Source organism: Haematobia irritans, chromosome 2 (assembly GCF_050003625.1).
Source record: "Haematobia irritans isolate KBUSLIRL chromosome 2, ASM5000362v1, whole genome shotgun sequence".
NCBI lineage: Eukaryota > Metazoa > Arthropoda > Insecta > Diptera > Muscidae > Haematobia > Haematobia irritans.
In genome coordinates, this window is record NC_134398.1 from 229,427,190 (window position 1) to 229,448,277 (window position 21,088).

The following is a 21,088-nucleotide window of genomic DNA, read 5'->3' on the forward strand; positions in this document are numbered from 1 at the left end:
CCATCTACAATTTTACCTTTCAGTTGATTTTATTTACAGAGTGATTTAAACTGTTTTGAAAGTGCCATCTTCACTTGAAATAAAGCGTTCTCAATACGGAGAAGAAAATGTACTCTCTCTCAATAGCGAGAATGTGGCATTTTCAGTAAAGCGAAGTCATACTAATGTGACGAAACTCATTTGAACACAAAAAACTTTTCAGTAATCCGATTTTTTCAGTTAAGCGGAGTTTCACTAAAGCGGAGTAATTTAAATGAAATGGACAGAAAAAACAACTGGGGAATGCGATCGATTTCAGTTATCCGAGGTTTTTCAGTAAAGCGCATTGCGCTAAAGCGGAGTCGACTGTACTCCGACGAACACCGTCATTGGTACTCCGAGTATGGGTGTAGCTGTGTTTTCCTCTGTGCGGTGTTTTACTCAAACGCATTTTTTGCACATGCTAGCAAATGACCACCGCTTCAAGTCTCCTGCCGCAATAGTGAGGAGATCTTCAATTTTCCTATATAGCACTGAATAAGATCGTATTTTAATTTTCAGACATTGCTCTTTTTTTAGTTTGGCGGTGCACGAGACATTGGGCAGAAGGGTGGCGTTGATACCACACTTAACTACCAACCCAATCTATCGTATCAAAGCTTGCATGTCTACATGGGCGGTTAGCAACACAACACGAATAGCAAAGTAACACCAGTCACAAGCTATGTACAACAATGGTCAATGCAATTTTCGTTGTCAAATTGTTTCACCCTTCTGTCTTGGGGCATGTAATGGATTTTACCCATTCTCCATTATTCATGAAATGCTACAACGTTGCCGAATGTTTTTGGCTGATTGCAAGGATGGCTAGCGTACCCGCTAACATTTATGGCGAAGTTGGCAAAATCATCTTTATGTATTTATGATGAAATTTCCACCCAGAAAGCCATACGTGAACGTGGTGGTGATGAACGCTCATGAGACGGAGTGCAAATATGCATGTTCTGGTTCGAACGCTTTGCTTCATCCTTCACCATATACACTCTGTATGCTTTTCCTCATTTTCCCACCTCTTCGTGGTGAATGCAGACCACACCATAAAGAATAACAATAAAAACAACAAACAGGCAATGTCGTCTAAGGTCAATGTCACTTAAAAAGTTTTCCCTATGTCTGGTGTATTGTGTGTATGGTATGGTCTGCTTGGCTGGCCTTCTTCTTCTTTCGTTATTATAGGAAGGTGTATGTGGCGGTAGTCAATCAAGTCTGTTGTACGGTGCGGCGGTCTATTGCTTAGTTTAGTCGACCAGCCAATGGATTTTCAAATTGTCCGAATATATTTTAGATGGGGTGGTGTGTATGACTATTAGTCTGGGAAGAGTTTTGGAAATCCGGGTATTAGGGATTGGGATATTTAAAAACCGCCACGCCACGGTAAAATTCATTTTTCAAAGTAAAACAAAATTGCTCACCTGGCATAAATATCGGTCGAATGAGGGGGGTCATCGCATCCACGGATTCCTATTTTGGAAGTATTGTTTGTCAGACGTATTAAAAAAGTAAGAGTATTGTTGGACCAAGTAAATGTGGTGTCGCATAGTGCTTCGATCCGAATGGACTAAAATAGAAGGAGTCATCGTAGGAAAGCGGTACTTTGAAGGGACTTGTTGATGGTAACAACTAAGAAAACTGTGAAGTTTGGTACCGATCGGCCAACTCTTTCACGTACCTCCCATACAAAGGGATCAAAAATATCTGATTGCATAAAGTGGTGAGATAACGCAAATATCAAAATGTCCATGAATGTGGTGTAGCACAATGCTTCGATCCCATAAAACAAATGGACAAAAATAAAAGGAGGCATCGTAGAAAAGCGAAACTTTGAAGGGACTCGCAGATGGTCAAAACTAAGAAAACTGTGAAGTTTGTTACTGATTGGACAACTTCTTCACGTACCTCCCAAACAAAGGGATCAAAAATATTTGATTGCATAGAGGGGTGAGATAAAACAAATAGCAAAATGTCCGCACTTTGGGAACGGTTATATTATATGAAATTTGGTATGGTTAGAGCCGAGATATATCGAAAAACCTAGACATGTCGCAATGAATGATACACAATGATTTGTTTGCCTGTTGTCTTCAAAGAAACCAGGAAAACCAACCGCCTAAGACGGATCACTCTTCTTCACGACATTGAGAGCTCTCACACATCGTGACAAACAAGTGCATTTTTGAGCACTCATCCGCCGCTGACCAGAGAATGAAGCCGACCCATTTTGGTCGGAGGCGGCTGACACTAAATTTTTGCCTCCGAAGGCAACGGCTTGACGGCAAAGCCGATATAAATTTGTCTGTACGGTGGAAATTACAAGGAAATTTCGATTGGCATCCCTACGTTGACTTTCTTTCATAATTTCCATTGTTTGGCTTTCCTTCATTTTTTTTCCTATTCTCATACCTACCAAATAGCTCCTAAACTTCTGCTTTTGTCTGCCGGCATTAACACGGAAAGGTAGACAGATTTTAGCTATATATGTATGTATGTATATATGCATTTAAAATACATAACCGACCGGCCTATATGTATAAATGTACAATGGCAATTTGTACACGTAAAGTGATTGAATGAAAGTTGTTGTTGATAAATTTTATCTAATTATATTTACTTTTAAATTCTTTCCTCAATATCTTCGACACACCAAAAAATATCTGGAAAAAAATCAAAATTTAAATGTTATTGTTTTTATGGCTTAAAAATTGGAAAAAGCATTGTCTTCATCTAAACACGGCTGGCTCTTTGAGATCCATAGATTCAATACCAGCTTTGGTCGAACACAAGTTCTACGACAGTGGTTTTTATACTGTCACTAATGCTTGTAACACTGGTACTGAATAATGAGTAATAATTTTTCAAACACTAAAAAATAGGCCACCTTGACTAAGGGTGGATGGGAGAAATTGAGAACTTGTGGATCCCTAATAGAGCTCGACCGTAGCATCGGCTGCGGCATTCGGCCAAAAATCGATAATCGGCCACGAATCGGACTTCGGCGTCAAGACGCCGATTAATCGAAGCTTTTTGAATAATTTATTTCATATTGAGTTGTACCAGTATTGAATTTGTCTTAGTCAAAACACAAATAAAATGTAAAAAATATAAAAAATCCTTTTTTGTCATTAAAATATCAAATTATTGAATATTATAAAGTATGTTAGTTCTAAAAGATTATTATAAGACATGGACCTTTTATAGTTGTTTTTATGCCTTTGTTGAAAAAATTATGCTAATATTTAACTAAAACACACCAAATTCTTTGATTAAAAATTTGACGAAAATAATAGGCTTCGGCCCGCTTCGGGGGAGCTCTAATCCCCAGTCAGTCCAGTATTAATCTATGGAATAGAACCAAATAATAGGCTTCGGCCCGCTTCGGTGGAGCTCTAATCCCCAGTCAGTCCAGTAATCTATGGAATAGAACCATATTCGATTCGAGTTATTTTGTTACTTTTAGCCATGTCTGGTTCAGAAATGTCATGAGTCACGTCAATCATGCGTCAGACAATGGTTTCAAATGGGTTTTTTGGAAATAATTCTGCAACTTTTGAACGGTTAAAGATATCAACATAATAGGTCCACAGGCTGACCTGTAGGCCTTGAAAGTTGGCCACCTCGTTCGTATGAAATTTTGTTTTAGCTGCCAGCTAAAACAAAAGATTCAGCACGAGAATCTGCTAGGAATTCACAAGCTTGCAAACTTATAAGAAAACACCTAAGCTTCCACACACAAAAGTTTACACAAATTCATGTTGACATGTCAAAAGTCAGAGAATTACTAAAAAAGGTTTGGAACCACTGTGTACACACACAGAAAACATATAAGTTGAAAATCGATTATTGTAACGAAAATTCTACATTTCCAATCAAATCACAGTTGTGTCATTCATTTTACTTTATTTACAATCGTTATTTCGTTCCTTCTACCATTTTTTGTTTGTAATACAAGACAATTAGTTGTCTAAACTAAATGCCTCTCTTTTGAAAAATTTTGATTTGTGCACAAAGTATAGCTCGCAATTTAAGTCCGATCGTCTTAAAATTTGGCATAGGGCCGTTTCTTGGGACAGAGACAATCGCTTTTGGTTTTGGAAAAAATCGGTTCAGATTTAGATATAGCTGCCATATAATGTATCCCCGATTTGGTCATAGTTAGCGTGTTTATCAACCGATTTTCTTGAAATACCGTACCAAATATTTTATGAATCTCAAAAATCTTGCAAAATATTAGCCAAATCGGTTCAGATTTAGATATAGCTCCCATATATATCTTTCGTCCGATTTAGACTCATATGACCACAGAGGCCAAAGTTTACTACCGATCTTCGTGAAATTTTGCACAGAGGTTAGAATTGACATTCTACCAATGCTTGGTAAATTTGATTAAAATCGGTTCAGATTTAGATATAGCTCACATATATATCTTTCGCCCGATTTGGACTTATATGGTCTCAAAAGCCAGAGTTTTGCCTTACTTACTTCAAATTTTGCACAAGTGGTACTTTTAACGATACTATTGTATGTGCCAAATATTGTCAAAATCGATTCAGATTTACATATAGCTCCCATATATATCTTTTGTCTGATTTGAACTTATATGGCCTCAAAATCCAGGGTTTTGCCGAGATTTGCTTCAAATTTCGCACAAGGAGTACGTTTAGTAGCATCGGTAACTGTGCCAAATTTGGTTGAAATCGATTCAGATTTAGATATGGCTCCCATATATATCTTCGTCCGATTTGCACTCATATGACCAGGAGGGCAAAGTTATACTCCCATTCACGTGAAATTTCGCATAGATAGCAGAATTATTATTCTAACTATACATGTCAAATTTAGTCAAAATCGGTTCAGATTATATATACACTCAAAGAAAAAAAAACGTTTGGAAAACGTGTACCGAAAACGTTTTTCTTTTGTTACAGTTTTTTGAATTGCTTCGAAAATTTTAAACTTTTATCACCAAAAAAATTCGTTTGTTACAAAATTTTTATTTTTTCAATAAAAAACGTTATTTTTGAAACAACAACACAGCCCATTTCGTTTATAAACACTGTTCTTTTCTGACTTTAGGTCTTTAATAAGACACATTTTACAGTTCAAAATTTAATATAGTACAATGTAATGTTGAACATTTTTTCGGAATCTTCCGAACATATCTGGAATATATGTAAAAAAAAAAACTAAAAAAAACGTTGGTCGAAGCAGGGATCGAACCCACGACCCTTCGCATGCAAGTCGGACGTAGCAACCACTGCCCCACGGTGCCAAACTAAGTGTTTGTTTCTGTTAAATAAACTTTGTTTATTCGTTTCGTGGGCGCCACAAGCTATGCTATATAAATATAACTTATATGGATAATTATCTATTGATGACCATAACAGCTACATAGCTCAGTGGTTAGTGTGTTGGCTTATAAAGTGCATGGTCCGCGGTTCGATTCTCCGTCCAGGCGAAAGGTAAAAAAATTTAAAAATTTATAAAATCGTATAATCTCTTCTACATTGTTGGTATTACAGGAAATGTGAGAAAGATGTGAGGGAAAATGCAATTAGCAAGAAAACAATGTTTTTTTTTTTTGAGTTAGTCTTTATGAAATTGTTTTTACATCCTGGAAAAGAATAAACGTTTATCACAAAAAATATATACTTTTCTTCCAAATACACTTCTTTACAGCGAAAAGCAAATGAAAAACGAACTTTGTTTGTCTAAAATTTCGTTTGGGAGGAAAGAATTATTTTTTTGCGTGTAGCTCCCATATATACGTACACCAGAGTTGGGGAAATATGGTAGAGTGTTACACATTTTAGACCCATTTTCAGTGGAAGTTTCCTCCACTTAACTGGATAGCGTTAGCCGATTTAAATTTTAATTCTAGAGATTTTGTAGAAGTAAAAAAAAATTGTCTCCTTTATATAGTTTCCAGCAAATGTGAAGTAGTTGAGATGGTAACACAAATTTTGGCCTACATAGAAGTGAAGGGTGTAATATAGTCGGCCCCGCCCGACTTTAGACTTTACTTACTTGTTTTTTAATATCAAATAACTACAACTGAAAACGAAATATTTCTCATTCGTTTCGAAGTTTATCTGCCTCATCCGTGGACTGCCTATAAAATATTGCCGTGAACAACTCGCGCCGGGCAAAACTGGCCTTAGTACACTATATTGGCTGTGAAACTAAACTAATACACAGCAATATTGGCTATATTGCAAACAAATAGCTTCAGGGTACTCAATGCTACGGTGCGCATCCTTAATATGAAATAATTTCATTGTGTTTAACACGGCGGCTCTGAAAAAATCCATATCTACATCTGCCTTATATATATATGAAACCCCAAGAAAGAGACCATCGGGGATAGGTTCGTATGTCGTTTTTAAGACTCCACACTAATTTCTTTACTTAATTTATTGTGTGTTTTAGACGGGCTATAGACAGTTCGGACACCATCTATAAATACTATATGGTAGGAGTACCAAAGATTTAGCTCCATTATCTATCGATTCCACAACCTACTCATGCTGGAGGGTATACTTTTAAGGGTGAACATTTTTTATAATGTATTAATATATTGTATTTAAGTATATGTACTAGTAGATTGCAAATAATTACAAACCACCCTATTTGTGAACATAAATTCACAATTCGCCAAATATCTTGGAGAGGTCCAGCCCAATTGTAAAATTGTAAAAATGTCGCAAATATACCTATACATCTAATTATAAATCATAAATGTTTTCGGGGACCTCCTTAACCTCCATGATTATTTTTGATACATGCTAGATATTAAGACTGTTGAGTTATTTTGAGTCCTCTAAAAAAAATTATTTGCACTACAAACCATTGTTTTGAATTTTTTGTCCTAAGAAAACATTTCTTATACCATTCATGCTGTATTGTGATCCCATTCATGGTGAAGAGATGATACAATTTTATGTTTTTGTTAAGGTTGAATTACACACCATGCGTCAATCCGTGCGTTGATGGAAGGGTTGATTTTTTTCTGTTTGCGGCAGACTATTCGAGCTTTTGATTTCAAAGAGAAATTTCAACTCTTCAATCATCGGACGCATTGTACGCATTGAACGCGTGGTATGTAATTCTACCTTTATTGTTGCCTCTATTTAAAATTTTGAAATAAAATTCTTTATTCTTCTTCCAAAAAAAAAAAAAACAAATGATATTTTATAAATATTTTAAATGATATTCGGCTATGAATAATAACTAATGATAGTTACTAAATGATTTTCCTTACGGATGGTCGTATCAACCAATACGAAATATGGTTACTACCAGGGCTGTGGAGTCGAGCCAATTTTGCTCGACTCCGACTCCGACTCCAGCATTTTTCATCAGCTCGACTCCGACTCCGGAGTCGACTCCGGGTAATATAACTAAATCTCATTTTAATGCCACAAATTTGTAGTTCTATTGTGGGGGTGCCGTAAGTGGATCGATATAAAGTATCGTATTTATTTATATGTGCAAAAAAGGTCTTAATTTCACTTTAGATGCCAATTGAACTCTATATTTCAAATTTAGGGCAATGTTTAATAAATAAAATAATGATATAAACACCCATCATAATATGAGAAGATACCAACAGTATATGTATTTGTGGACCAAAATTATTGATTCTATCTCAAATCCGTTAAATTTGTTGCGAACTATATGCATGAATTTGAATCTGAATCTATTTAGGCAAAATTGTATATACTTCTACAAAATCTATGTACTTAAAATTTAAAACTAACGTTATGGGATGTAACACAATTTTAACAAAAAATAAAAATGCAAGGAAAGTCTAAAGTCGGGCGGGCCGATTATAATATACTCTGCACAACTTTGTATTTAGATCTACATTTTGATAAAATCTCAAATCAGACTTCTACAAAATCTCGGGCAATATTTGGGAAATATTTATAATTGTTTAGACAATTTCGCAAAAATGCAATTTTGACTAAATTTTCTATAGAAATAAAATTTTGGCAAAATTTTCTATAGAAATCCAATTTTGACCAAATATATAGAAATAAAATTTAGAATAAATTTTGGCTAAATTTTTTATAGAAATAAAAGTTGGAAAAAAATCATTAATAGAAATACAATTAAAAAAAATTGTGTATTAATTTTACAAAATTTTCTATAGAAATAAAATTTTGCAAAATATTCTATGGAAACAACATTTTGACTAAATTTTCTATAGAAATAAAATTTTGACTAAATTTTATATAGAAAAAAATATTTCTATAGTAATAAAATTTTGAATACATTTTTTATAGCAGTGAGTTTCAGTGAGCATCAGTAAGAAAAAAAATTTTGAGAAAATTTGCTATAGAAATAAAATTTGACAATTTTTTCTTATAGAAATAAAATTTTGATAAAATGTTCAATAAAAATATGATTTAAGAAAAAATTTTGTGTAGAAAATAAAATTCTGCAAAATATTCTACAGAAACAAAATTTTGACTAAATTTCCTACAGAAGCAAAATTTTGACAAAATTTTCTATAGAAATAAAATTTTGACAAAATTTTCTATTGAAATAACACTTTGACCAAATTTTCTAATAAAAAAATCTATTACTATAAAATATTGGCAAAATTTCCTATAGAAACAAAATTTTGACTCAATTTTCTATAGAAATAAAATTTTGACTAAATTTCCCATAGAAAAAAATATTTCTATAGTAATAAAATTTTGAATAAATTTTTTATAGAAATAAAATTTTGACAAATTTGCTATAGAAATAAAATTTTGACAAAACTTTTTATAGAAATAACATTTTGAAAATTTTTCTATAAAAAACAACTTTGAAAAAATTTTCTGTCAATATTCCACATATGTATATGGCCTTAAGATAAAATTAAACAAAATAATTTCGATTGTTCGAAATATTTCAAATAAATTGATATGGACATTAAAATGGATCGATCCAGCCCATCTGCTAGTCTAGCATTCTAGGAAACATAAAAAGATAGCCGTAATTGGAAGTTGATTTTCATTTACAATCATGCTGTACATTGATCGAATGAATAACGCAATGGAAACTAATTTGCGTAAATACTTGCTTAGTTACAAAAATGTGAAGTATTTTAAAAAATTTTGTTTAGCCGGAGTCGGAGTCGAGCAAAATTTTTACGACTCCGACTCCGACTCCAGCAAAATCTTCAGACTCCGACTCCACAGCCCTGGTTACTACAACCATTTATGTTGTGGCACAACAGAAAATCTGTTGAAAATCACATCAAATTTTTACAGGTATGAATAAATATATGTAAATACAGAAAATTGGTATAAACAACTAATATTTATTTCTAAATATTGAATGTTCATAAGAACAACCGAATTCCAACCATTATCTTCTCTGTGTGCATCTGTTCAGGAGCGAATCTTCAATTCGCTGTCGATTCAGCCTAGTAATAAGGTCCATGATCGTGTTACCCTTTTTACAGGAAGTCCTTGTTAATTTCAGAAAACAGTGACTATCATCTTTCCGGCCGATGAGAGTCTTCGTCTTCTTCGGGGTAAATTCACCGGACGTAGTTCACTTGGTTTCCAATATGCCACTGAGGAAGCATAAACTCGCTCGATTATGCTTCAACAGCGTCGCATATTTCACTGAAATGGTCCCATAGTTGATCTTGGGAGGGATCAAACCGGCACTCATCTCGCCGACAACTTTCTCAAGATTCAAATGTCACGTGATCTTAATGTCTAAGATATCTTGCGGCCCCCACTATGCTCTATAAACGTCCCCATACCGCAGTCGTAAACGTAAAACTTTTACTTCGCCCAAAAACTTTTTTTATAAAATATGAAAGAGATAACTCACAAAAAACCTTTGGGAGATCAAAGGTGTTAACTTTTCCAAATTTTTGAGTATTCATTCGCACAACTTGAAAGTGAATTACTCATCGTCGCCCCGTCTGGGTAAAAATCCCAGTCGATACACAGCTCTAGATACTACATACTTACATACCACATATGTATTGTTATATGTTATTTTTTTGGGAATATAGGAATCACACTTTTTTCGTCCCTGTATTTCGAAATGCGTCTGAAAACGTAATCCTGCAAACAAACCAATGAGTGCGTGTGTTTCACTCTACAGACATATACGTATGCCTTGACTTGGCTATTTGCATGAATGTGTATGAGTTACTGGCAACAAAGGTCAGGATAGGTCATAACGAAAAGGCGTCGACCATGGGGTTTAGTGTTCATGCAATAACGGTTAACTTTTATTCGAATAAATGCAACGGAGGTAGGTAAGAACATAGGCTTTATTGGCATATGATATATAATAAGCGGGTCCGATAAGTTCTTTTCCTTATATTCTGGCACAAAATAGTGCAAAGCTTACTTACTACATGCTCGTAAATATCTATTCTCGAATTGCTTCATGATCGAACCCTTAACAGCAATACTTAACCCTTTAATGCCCAAGCCCGCCTTTAGGCGGTCTTCATTTAATAAGGAAGCTTTTAGTAAAACACACCTTAAGACAATAAAAATGGGCGAAATAAAATGAAAACTCTTTTAAAACTATTCAAGAGGCTTTGCAGCATATGCTATTTTACCGTATAAATTTTTCTTGCTTAGTTCTCTTGCTTTTGTGTCGTTAACATTGAAAATTTAATTAGCTGGCAAAAAAATTGGGGCATTAGAGGGTTAATTAGTGCGCTAGGGATCTGCTAATTTGTATCCTGTGTTGGGTTGGTTTAGCAAGGCCTCTGAGCAGTTAGTTATATCCACACCTTTTTTGTAATGCAAATTGACTGATTTGAACGGTAATTCTCGTTTTCCAAAAAGAAATTGAGTCACTTGACTGCGCAATTGAGTGGAATGACTACGCACTGCAAATGAACAAAACCATGGTGAATTATCAAGGTATGTCTCTATATTTTCTTGGTCTATGATATCAATAACAAATAGCTGACCTGCAACGGTACGCTTACGATACCTTTTTGGATGCATACCTTGATTTGACAAATACGATTAAAATTTAATTTTTTATATTGGGTAGTATAAGGGAATTATATCTCTATGTCTGCAGTCGCATGCAGAGAATGAAGCCGCCGATTTTAGTCGCCGCCGACCAGTTTTTGCTAGTCGAAGCCGCCGCCGAATAAATCGACTCATCTCGACTCAAAATTATCCGCCAATTAATAAAAAATATTGGTTTAAATCAGAAAAATTTATTAATAATTGATATATTTTATATCAAACTGTTTAACTTTCCACCCAAAATCCGTCAGTATCAAGTTGCTATAATAATTTTGCAAAAATTTAGCTCATAAAATTTGGATAAAATCTAAATGTGATTGTAAGATTGGTCGCAGGTCTGGTCTATATTGCATAGAGCGGTGTAATACAAAAGCCCGGTCCCACCACCATTTCTAGAGTAACCCTTACACAGAACAATAGTACAAGCAACACGTGACAGTAGTTTCCTTCATTGTTGTTCAATTAATAAAATACCCCTCCGGAACACAACGATATTCTGTGTGGGATGCTGAGGTGGTCGGGGGGAATCGTATAACTTGAGGAACCGCTCACAGTCAATCAGTTTTATTGTATACCCGCAGTGATATTAAGTCTGAATAGTTCCGGAAGTGCCACCACCACAAAGGGTAGTGTATTTGGTTCCAGCAGAACTACGGTCCGGGGCTCGGGCTAACAACAAACGGAAAAGAATTCCCGGAATGCAACATAAAAAATGTTGCAACACGTTACGGGAACGGAGACAACCGTTGACTGATGTGTTTTAAGATATAAGTGCAACCCAATGGCATGGGTTTGCTTTATCATTGAATTTACTAGTGACAGAAAACCGATTATATTAAGGTTGTTGGCGATTGACGAAACCAATGCTAACAACACTTGCCACATGGATCGATAAAGTTGTCTCGACGTTTCTTCCCATTCTTATGTACTTACAGCACCATTCAGTGCTCATTGCATAGGAATCGCTGTGGCAAAAATCAAAAAAATGCAGTCAGGAAAATGATGGTAACGTTGACGTTACTCCGTGATTGTCATTGTTGTTGTTGCTTTTAACGTTTATATGGTAACGCACAAGAACTTTTACGTCGCGTCATTTTGCCTTGGGGGAGGAGATGTGGTTGTGTGTCTCGGTATCCGTGTGATTATGACCATGTGGGCGGTGAAGGTGAGGACGTCTGCGACGGCGGTGAAAACGGTATTTGTGTGTACGTTTTACGAATTTCATTCAACCCCTTGGAGGGCTCGTAACAGTAATATGTTTGAAAATGAAATGAGTTCCGAGGTGGTTCTGTAGAAATTTAGACGCCATCGAATTTTAAAGCAATAAACAAATAAAATCATAAGCTTCTGCTGGCTCTTCCTTCACCCATTGTATGCCATACAATGCAATGCATGGAGAGCGAGAAGCAAAGAGAGTATAAGAGAGAAATTAAGGTAACAACAATATTGCCACAAATACATTTTAGGTTTAACGAGGGTAATATTTTAGTAAAGTATCCGAAAAGTTGAACCGTTGGAACTTAATGTTAGTTAGGTGAGCCTTTTATGGTGATTTCGACTTTGGTGCTTAGTAACAGGTTGGCTGATAAGTCCCCGGTCTAACAAAGAAAAACACATTTTTTGTCAAAATTCGTTTTTATTATTCAACATAGTTCCCTTCAAGAGCGATACAACGATTATAACGACCTTCCAATTTTTTGATACCATTTTGGTAGTACTCCTTCGGTTTTGCCTCAAAATAGGCCTCAGTTTCGGCGATCACCTCTTCATTGCAGTCAATTTTTTTCCCTGCGAGCTTCCTTTTGAGGTATGAGAACAAGAAAAAGTCGCTGGGGGCCAGATCTGGAGAATACGGTGGGTGGGGAAGCAATTCGAAGCCCAATTCATGAATTTTTGCCATCGTTCTCAATGACTTGTGGCACGGTGCGTTGTCTTGGTGGAACAACACTTTTTTCTTCTTCATATGGGGCCGTTTTGCCGCGATTTCGACCTTCAAACGCTCCAATAACGCCATATAGTCACTCTTGATGGTTTTTCCCTTCTCAAGATAATAGATAAAAATTATTCCATGCGCATCTCAAAAAACAGAGGCCACTACCTTACCAGCGGACTTTTGAGTCTTTCCACGCTTCGGAGACGGTTTACCGGTCGCTGTCCACTCAGCCGTGTTTCATCCATTGTCACTTATCGACAGAAAAACGAGACGGTGTATTACGAGTTAAAAGCAGCAAACACCGCTCAGAATCATCAACACGTTGTTGTTTTTGGTCAAATGTGAGCTCTATTGATGAATGATATGACCAACACGTTCGTTTGATATCTTTAAGGCATCTGCTATCTCGATCAACTTCATTTTACGGTCATTCAAAATCATTTTGTGGATTTTTTTGATGTTTTCGTCGGTAACCACCTCTTTCGGGCGTCCACTGCGTTCACCGTCCTCCATGCTCATTTCACCACGCTTGAATTTTGCATACCAATCAATTATTGTTGATTTCCCTGGAGCAGAGTCCGGAAACTCATTATCAAGCCAAGTTTTTGCTTCCACCGTATTTTTTCCCTTCAGAAAACAGTATTTTATCAAAACACGAAGTTCTTTTTTTCCATTTTTTTCACAATAACAAAAGTTGCTTCACAAAAGACGCTCTATCTCTAATTGACTTACAGACGTCAAATTTTGACACGAATCATTTGAAGTTTGGTACTATATAAAAATAATATGCATTTAATACTAGCGACGCCATCTATGTGTTAGACCGGGGACTTATCAGCCAACCTGTTATAAGGTTCGGAACGGTAGTCACTCACTTTCGTCTAGATTTGGTTTTCTCTAACTTCCTTTCGTTCGTTCGCATGCCTTACGTTCCTGTCAAATGCTAACATTACCGATTACAAAAACAAAAAATTCAATATGTTGTTTACAATTTTAAGAAGTCAAAAGAATAGTATGGCATTGGTAAAAGTGGCAATTATTTATTCTTTCAATTGTCCTGAAAAAATAATTCAAATCCAGAAAAAAGTGAAGGTTCAAATTTAATTGCGTACCCTACGAGTGATTGTGAAGTGGATAATTCATCCGAGGAACGCCGATATGAGACAAATAAGACAATAATACCCACCAAAGTTAAGCTATTAACAAAAACAATTCATGATGCAGTTTAAAAACTGATGTGCGTGGTATTTGGGACTGGAATATGTTATCAAGATACTAAAGTCATCTTCGAACAGATCTCCAGCTATGAAAGCGTGAGTTTTAGATGCATTTGCTATGCAGTGTCATTTGGAGAGCTGCAACCACCATAAACATATGATTTTGACATCTTAAAATTTTGTCGAAATAAAAAAAATGTAATCATATGGGCCCATGATTTAACCTTCTTGTTCAGCCATGGCCCATACATTTCAAAAATTATTTTCCATAAAATTCAATCTGGCATCGCCGTTCATTTGGCAAACTTTTCCCACTTTTGATATTTGGTTTAGCTTAATAATTTTTTTTTTTACAAATTAGCCCGTGTAGAGAGATATGTATTTGTATTTCCATATTTCTACAATAATTACAGTTCAGTTCTCCTTTTAATGAGTATTTCATTCGAAATGTATGTGTTTGTTCGTGTTAGACTTTCCCTTTAACGGTCTATGTGGCGGTTACATTTACACTAAAAGCTTTAATCAATTTATCAATTATTAAGTTTTTCCTTATTTATGAATGCCTTTTTCCATAAAAAGAAAGGTCTTTACCAAGTTAGTGGTTTTGATATTTCAGTTCGACAAAATGCTAACGAATCGAGTTAGAGAAATCCAATTGTAAAGATTACGTTACGTCTTCGTTTTTCGTTTTGTATGCGAACGAAGACTAGAATTCGGATAGAAGAGATAGGCTGATTCGGAAATAAGGCAGTGTTAATATTCATCGTAATAGTTAGCTCATTTATCAAATTGCAGAAATAACAAAAAATTTTCAAAATTTTTGGATAAATGAAAAACGATTTTGTACTCAAAACGCTTTAGGGCACTAAAGCCAATTTAACTCTATTTTAGTTCGAATGAAGAAATAGAAAGTCCTCTTGATGTTAATAATTTTTGAATAACAAGTAAGTAAAGTCTAAAGTCGGGCGGGGCCGACTATATTATACCCTTCACCCCTATGTAGGCCAAAATTTGTGTTACCATCTCAACTACTTCACATTTGTTGGAAGCTATATAAAGGAGAAAATTTTTTACTTCTACAAAATCTCTAGAATTAAAATTTAAATCGGCTAACGCTATCCAGTTAATTGTAGGAAACTTCCATTGAAAGTGGGCCTAAAATGTGTAACAGTCTACCATATTTCCCCAACTCTGGTGTACGTATAATGGGAGCTATATATTATCTGAACCGATTTGGAGTAAATTTGACATGTATAGTTAGAATAATAATTCTGCTATCTATGCGGAATTTCACGTAAATGGGAGTATAACTTTGGCCCCAGGTCATATGAGTGCAAATCGGACGGAAGATATATATGGGAGCCATATCTAAATCTGAACCGATTTCAACCAAATTTGGCACAATTACCGATACTACTAAACGTACTCCTTGTGCGAAATTTGAAGCAAATCACGGCAAAACCCTAGATTTTGAGGCCATATAAGTTCAAATCGGACAAAAGATATATACGGGAGCTATATCTAAATCTGAATCGATTTTGACCATATTTGGCACATACAGTAGTATCGTTAAAAGTACCGCTTGTGCAAAATTTGAAGTAAGTCAGGTCAAAACTCTGGCTTTTGAGACCATATAAGTCCAAATCGGGCGAAAGATATATATGTGAGCTATATCTAAATCTGAACCGATTTTAACAAAATTTGACACACTTAACGATACTATTAAACGTACGCCTTGTACAAAATTTGAAACAAATTACGGCAAAACTCTGGCTTTTGTAGCCATATAAGTTCAAATCGGACGAAAGATATATATGGGAGCTATATCTAAATCTGAACCGATTTTAATAAAATTTGACACACTTAACGATACTATTAAACGTACTCCTTGTACAAAATTTGAAACAAATCACGGCAAAACTCTGGCTTTTGTGGCCATATAAGTTCAAATCGGACGAAAGATATATATGGGAGCTATATCTAAATTTGAACCGATTTGGCTGATATTTTGCAAGATTTTCGAAATTCATAAAATATTTGGATGTACGGTATTTCAAGAAAATCGGTTGTGAAACACGCTAACTATGACCAAATCGAGGATAAATATATATGACAGCTATATCTAAATCTGAACCGATTTTTCCCAAACCAATAGCGATTGTCTCTGTCCCAAGAAACGGCCCTATGCCAAATTTGAGGACGACCGGACCTAAATTGTGAGATGTACTTTGTGCACGAAATTACATAAACAGACAGACGGACATCGCTAAATCGACTCAGAATTTAATTCTAAGCCGATCGGTATACTAAAAGATGGGTCTATGACCACTATTTCTTGGCGTTACAAATGCACAAACTTATTATACCCTGTACCACAGTAGTGGTGAAGGGTATAAAAATGAATTAAGAATCCACTTTTAGTAGATTTCGAGCGTAATGTGAATGGGCTATAAGGGTAACAGAAATTTCGCTAAAGAACTTCAAACTCTTAGCCCAGTAATACAACAACTTTGGTACTCAAATTAAAATGCATACCCTCAATGAATGCAATACGGCAACTCTGGAAAGAAACTAACATCCCTTTAAAGTTAAATCGCCTACCAACTCCGACTGCATGTCCTTTCGGCTGCAATACCCATTCAAATGATGTTTCGTTTAGCCCCTAGATGGATGGTTGACTGTCTGGCTACTTTGAACACATTGTAGCACATAATGTGAAAGTAGGAACGACAACGCAAAGTGGAGAGGCTGGCGGTGAGGCGAAATGTTTACGACTGCGGCGAGCAAATAAGCGTCGACGAGTACTTGCTCTCACAATCAGTCGCGTACTACCATTCTGCATTGAGCACAAAAAGAAGTAGATGTTGCCTACTCCCCGTGCATACTGGGTTGAATGGACTAAAGTTAAACTTGGTTTATTGTTGTTTTTATTATTATTGTTGTCGTAGTCTTAGTCATAGAACACCCGGCCGTACCGAATGAAACCACACCGATGAGGCAGCGGCGGCGGCAAGTCAGTCAGAATGAGTAATCATCAACATCATCGCCGTCATCATGCGAGTAGAGCAGTACATAAGGAGATAGCAGTCAAAGAGTTTCGGGCTTTGTTCGCTCCACTGACTGGTCGCCGCCCGATACGATGATGATGATGGTGGTGTATGTGTGGTGGCAACAGAAGAAGAGGTCATTTGCAGTTTGTTTCACTTCTCATACTTTTCACCGATTGCAGAGTCTCAACAATGAGCCAAGGATGGCGGTGGCGGCGTTACTGTCTAGACAAGTGAACATTTTTTCCACTTCTATTATAGCAGCAGCAATAACAACAACAATAGCGATGGCTTTAACGACGGCAGCTAACAATGCACATTTTTTTGTGCTTGCAATTTCTTTTTTTTTTCTTGTCTTCTCCATGAAGTACGTGATTGTTTGATTTAATCAGAGTATAAAAAAATTATTAAAGTCTAAAATTAATCTCTTGCTTAAGCATGGGGATAAAAATAGCACATCAATAGAAATGGGAGCTCTGGTTACGTATCCAGAGGAAATCTCATCCTCTCTCTCATATTTCAAGAACTGCGTCGAACTGTTTTTATTGTCTTTGTGATAAGAAACTTCCCAATGAATATTTTTATGAATGGGAGTCAGACTCAGGGATGAAAATAGTTAGTACGATGGTACTTTTTTATTACCTATTTCGCCACAATGTACAATGTAATCTTGTATGAATTACGTGTCGAGTTTAATTGTTGTGAAAAAGAATTGAAATCCGTGAATTTTTACATTCATCATTTATTCTAGTGCCTACAGAATCGCTTAACTTGTCTATATTGGGAGCAGACTAAAACAAAAATCAGAAATTAAGGGAGAAGAAATCTTGTTATAAACCATCTATTATAAAGGGTGATTTTTTATGAGCTATAGGAAAATTAAAAAAATACAATTCATATAATTTAATGTTTGAAGATTATATCATGCAAATGTTGACCGCGACTTCGCCTCAAATGGTTCATCCGCTTAGACTATTTTTGGCATACTCTTTCGGCCGGTTAAATGCTTCAGAGTTATCTTCCAATGCGTCAATTGAAGTATGACACTATCTTCTTGAAACCACACGTCATATAAGTCAAGCTCTTGCAATTTGGGCATAAAAAGTTGGATATCTTATCATGGCAATGCTCACCATTCACGGTTACGTTACAATTCACATCATCAATGAAGAAGTACGGCCTAACGATGCCACCTGACCATAAACAGTACCAAACTGAGTTTCTGGATGCATTGGTAGCTTTTGCTTGATCGTATCCTTTGAGCCAAAAATGAGCTTATTCGCTGAACACAATTTTCAATAATTTGTAATCATGATTAAATTATAGACAAAACTGAAGATTTTTTACAGTAAAAAAAACACGTGCGTTAGCTGTTTAAACCAGTATTGTCAAAAAGTTAAAAGCTAAAAAATCACCATTTATATGATTTGTAGTGTAGTAGTGGGTCCTTGTAGTATTTGGTTAAAAAAAATATAATGCAAATGAAATCAAATAAAATTAAGATCGAAATATAACAGGTTGGCTGATAAGTCCCCGGTCTGACACATAGATGGCGTCGCTAGTATTAAATGCATATTATTTTTATATAGTACCAACCTTCAAATGATTCGTGTCAAAATTTGACGTCTGTAAGTCAATTAGTTTGTGAGATAGAGCGTCTTTTATGAAGCAACTTTTGTAATTGTAAAAACAAGGAATTTCATGATAATGAATTTCCGGACTCTGCCCCAGGGAAATCAACAATAATTAATTGGTATGCAAAATTCAAGCGTGGTGAAATGAACACGGAGGACGGTGAACGCAGTGGACGCCCGAAAGAGGTGGTTACCGACGAAAACATCAAAAAAATCCACAAAATGATTTTGAATGACCGTAAATTGAAGTTGATCGAGATAGCAGAGGCCTTAAAGATATTAAAGGAACGTGTTGGTCATATCATTCATCAATAATTGGATATGCGGAAGCTCTGATTCTGAGCGGTGTTTGCAGCTGTTAACTCGTAATACACCCGAGTTTTTCCGTCGATATGTGACAATGGATGAAACATGGCTCCATCACTATACTCCTGAGTCCAATCGACAGTCGGCTGAGTCGACAGCGATCGGTGAACCGTCTCCGAAGCGTGGAAAGACTCAAAAGTCCGCTGGCAAAGTAATGGCCTCTATTTTTGGGATACGCATTGAATAATTTTTATCGATTATCTTGAGAAGGGAAAAACCATCAACAGTGACTATTGGAGCGTTTGAAGGTCGAAATCGTGGCAAAACGGCCCCATATGAAGAAGAAAAAAGTGTTGTTCCACCAAGACAACGCGCCGTGCCACAAGTCATTGAGAACGATGGCAAAAATTCATGAATTGGGCTTCGAATTGCTTCCCCACCCACCATATTCTCCAGATCTGGCCCCCAGTGACTTTTCTTGTTCTCAGACCTCAAACGAATGCTCGCTGGAAAAAAATTTGGCTGCAATGAAGAGGTGATCGCCGAAACTGAGGCCTATTTTGAGGCAAAACCGAAGGAGTACTACCAAAATGGTATCAAAAAATTGGAAGGTCGTTATAATCGTTGTATCGCTCTTGAAGGGAACTATGTTGAATAATAAAAACGAATTTTGACAAAAAAATGTGTTTTTCTTTGTTAGACCGGGGATTTATCAGCCAACCTGTTAATAGTATCTGTTTCGCTACATACAATTTTTTTTTCTGATTCAATCACGAAATTAATTGATCCAATTAATTTTTTAATTTAATTTTCTATCACAGAAATGATAGTATCAATTAAAAAATTAATTGAAGGTCAATTAAAAATTTAATTGATCCAATTAAAAAATTAATTGATACTATTAATTTTTGTGATTGGTTTTTGTTTCAATTAAAAAATCTGTTGAATCAATTAAATTTTTTTATTGTTGGAATTTTTTCTATGACCAATTTATTTGTTTTAGTTTTGGGTTTTTTTTTTCTAATAGGCTTTTTGGTCAGTAGTTTTTAATTTTTAGTAAATAAAACGATGTGTTTTCATTTTATTTTTTCTCGACGTTTCGCTGGTATGGGGTTTCAGCTTCATCAGGAGAGTGTATTTATTTTGGATTTTCTGTCAACAATTTTGTATACATTAATTATTTTTTTGATTTTAAATATTTAGTTCAGACTTACGATTCTGATTACATTATAAAAATTACTTATATTACTATAAAACTGGACAACACGACACTAATAATATAATAATATAAATAATTGCACAATATGAGGGAGTCAAGTCTAAACTTAATACTATATCACAGAATGATCCTTGTCAAGTTATAGCGATGGAATATTGCAGTTTAGTGTTGTCTTTGTCTTCTTTTGTATTTATTGATATCTGCAGCCTCTGTTGGATTCTTAAGCTCTCAAGAGTGTAGCGTTTATTCTCTATGTTCTCTCTGTCAAGTATTCTTACTGTTTTGAAGTTAGGTTTGTGTTGTTTCTTTCTCTTTTCTAATTGAATATTTTTTTAAAACTCAATTAAAATTTCAATTGGAAATATTTTCGTGAAATTGTTTTCTGTGTATATTGGATTTAGCTACCAACATATAATTTCTTTGAGTGCATAATATTCACATTACCCCTTGACGATTACTTATATTTTCATTATTTCATTTCAGGTTATCTTCTTACGCGAGTTGAAGGTAAAATTGGATCTCCGGAAAAGCCTCTCTCCGATTTAGGATTAATATCATATCGTTCGTATTGGAAAGATGTCCTGCTCGATTATTTATGTAATCGTTCTGGAAATACATTAAGCATTAAAGACGTATCAACGGTAATATAAATAACATTACCTGGCTCTATTCAAACCATTTTTA

At 35.4% G+C, this 21,088-nt stretch overlaps 1 protein-coding gene across 1 annotated transcript in view; it reads left to right on the top strand.

Moving 5' to 3' along the window:
• chm (lysine acetyltransferase chameau) overlaps nt 1-21,088 on the top strand; it is a 50,944-nt gene that overhangs the window by 26,403 nt on the left and 3,453 nt on the right. The window contains exon 5 of the mRNA XM_075297780.1: nt 20,888-21,045. Within this exon, the coding sequence (XP_075153895.1) occupies nt 20,888-21,045 (158 nt within the window). The remainder of the gene's footprint in view (nt 1-20,887; nt 21,046-21,088) is intronic.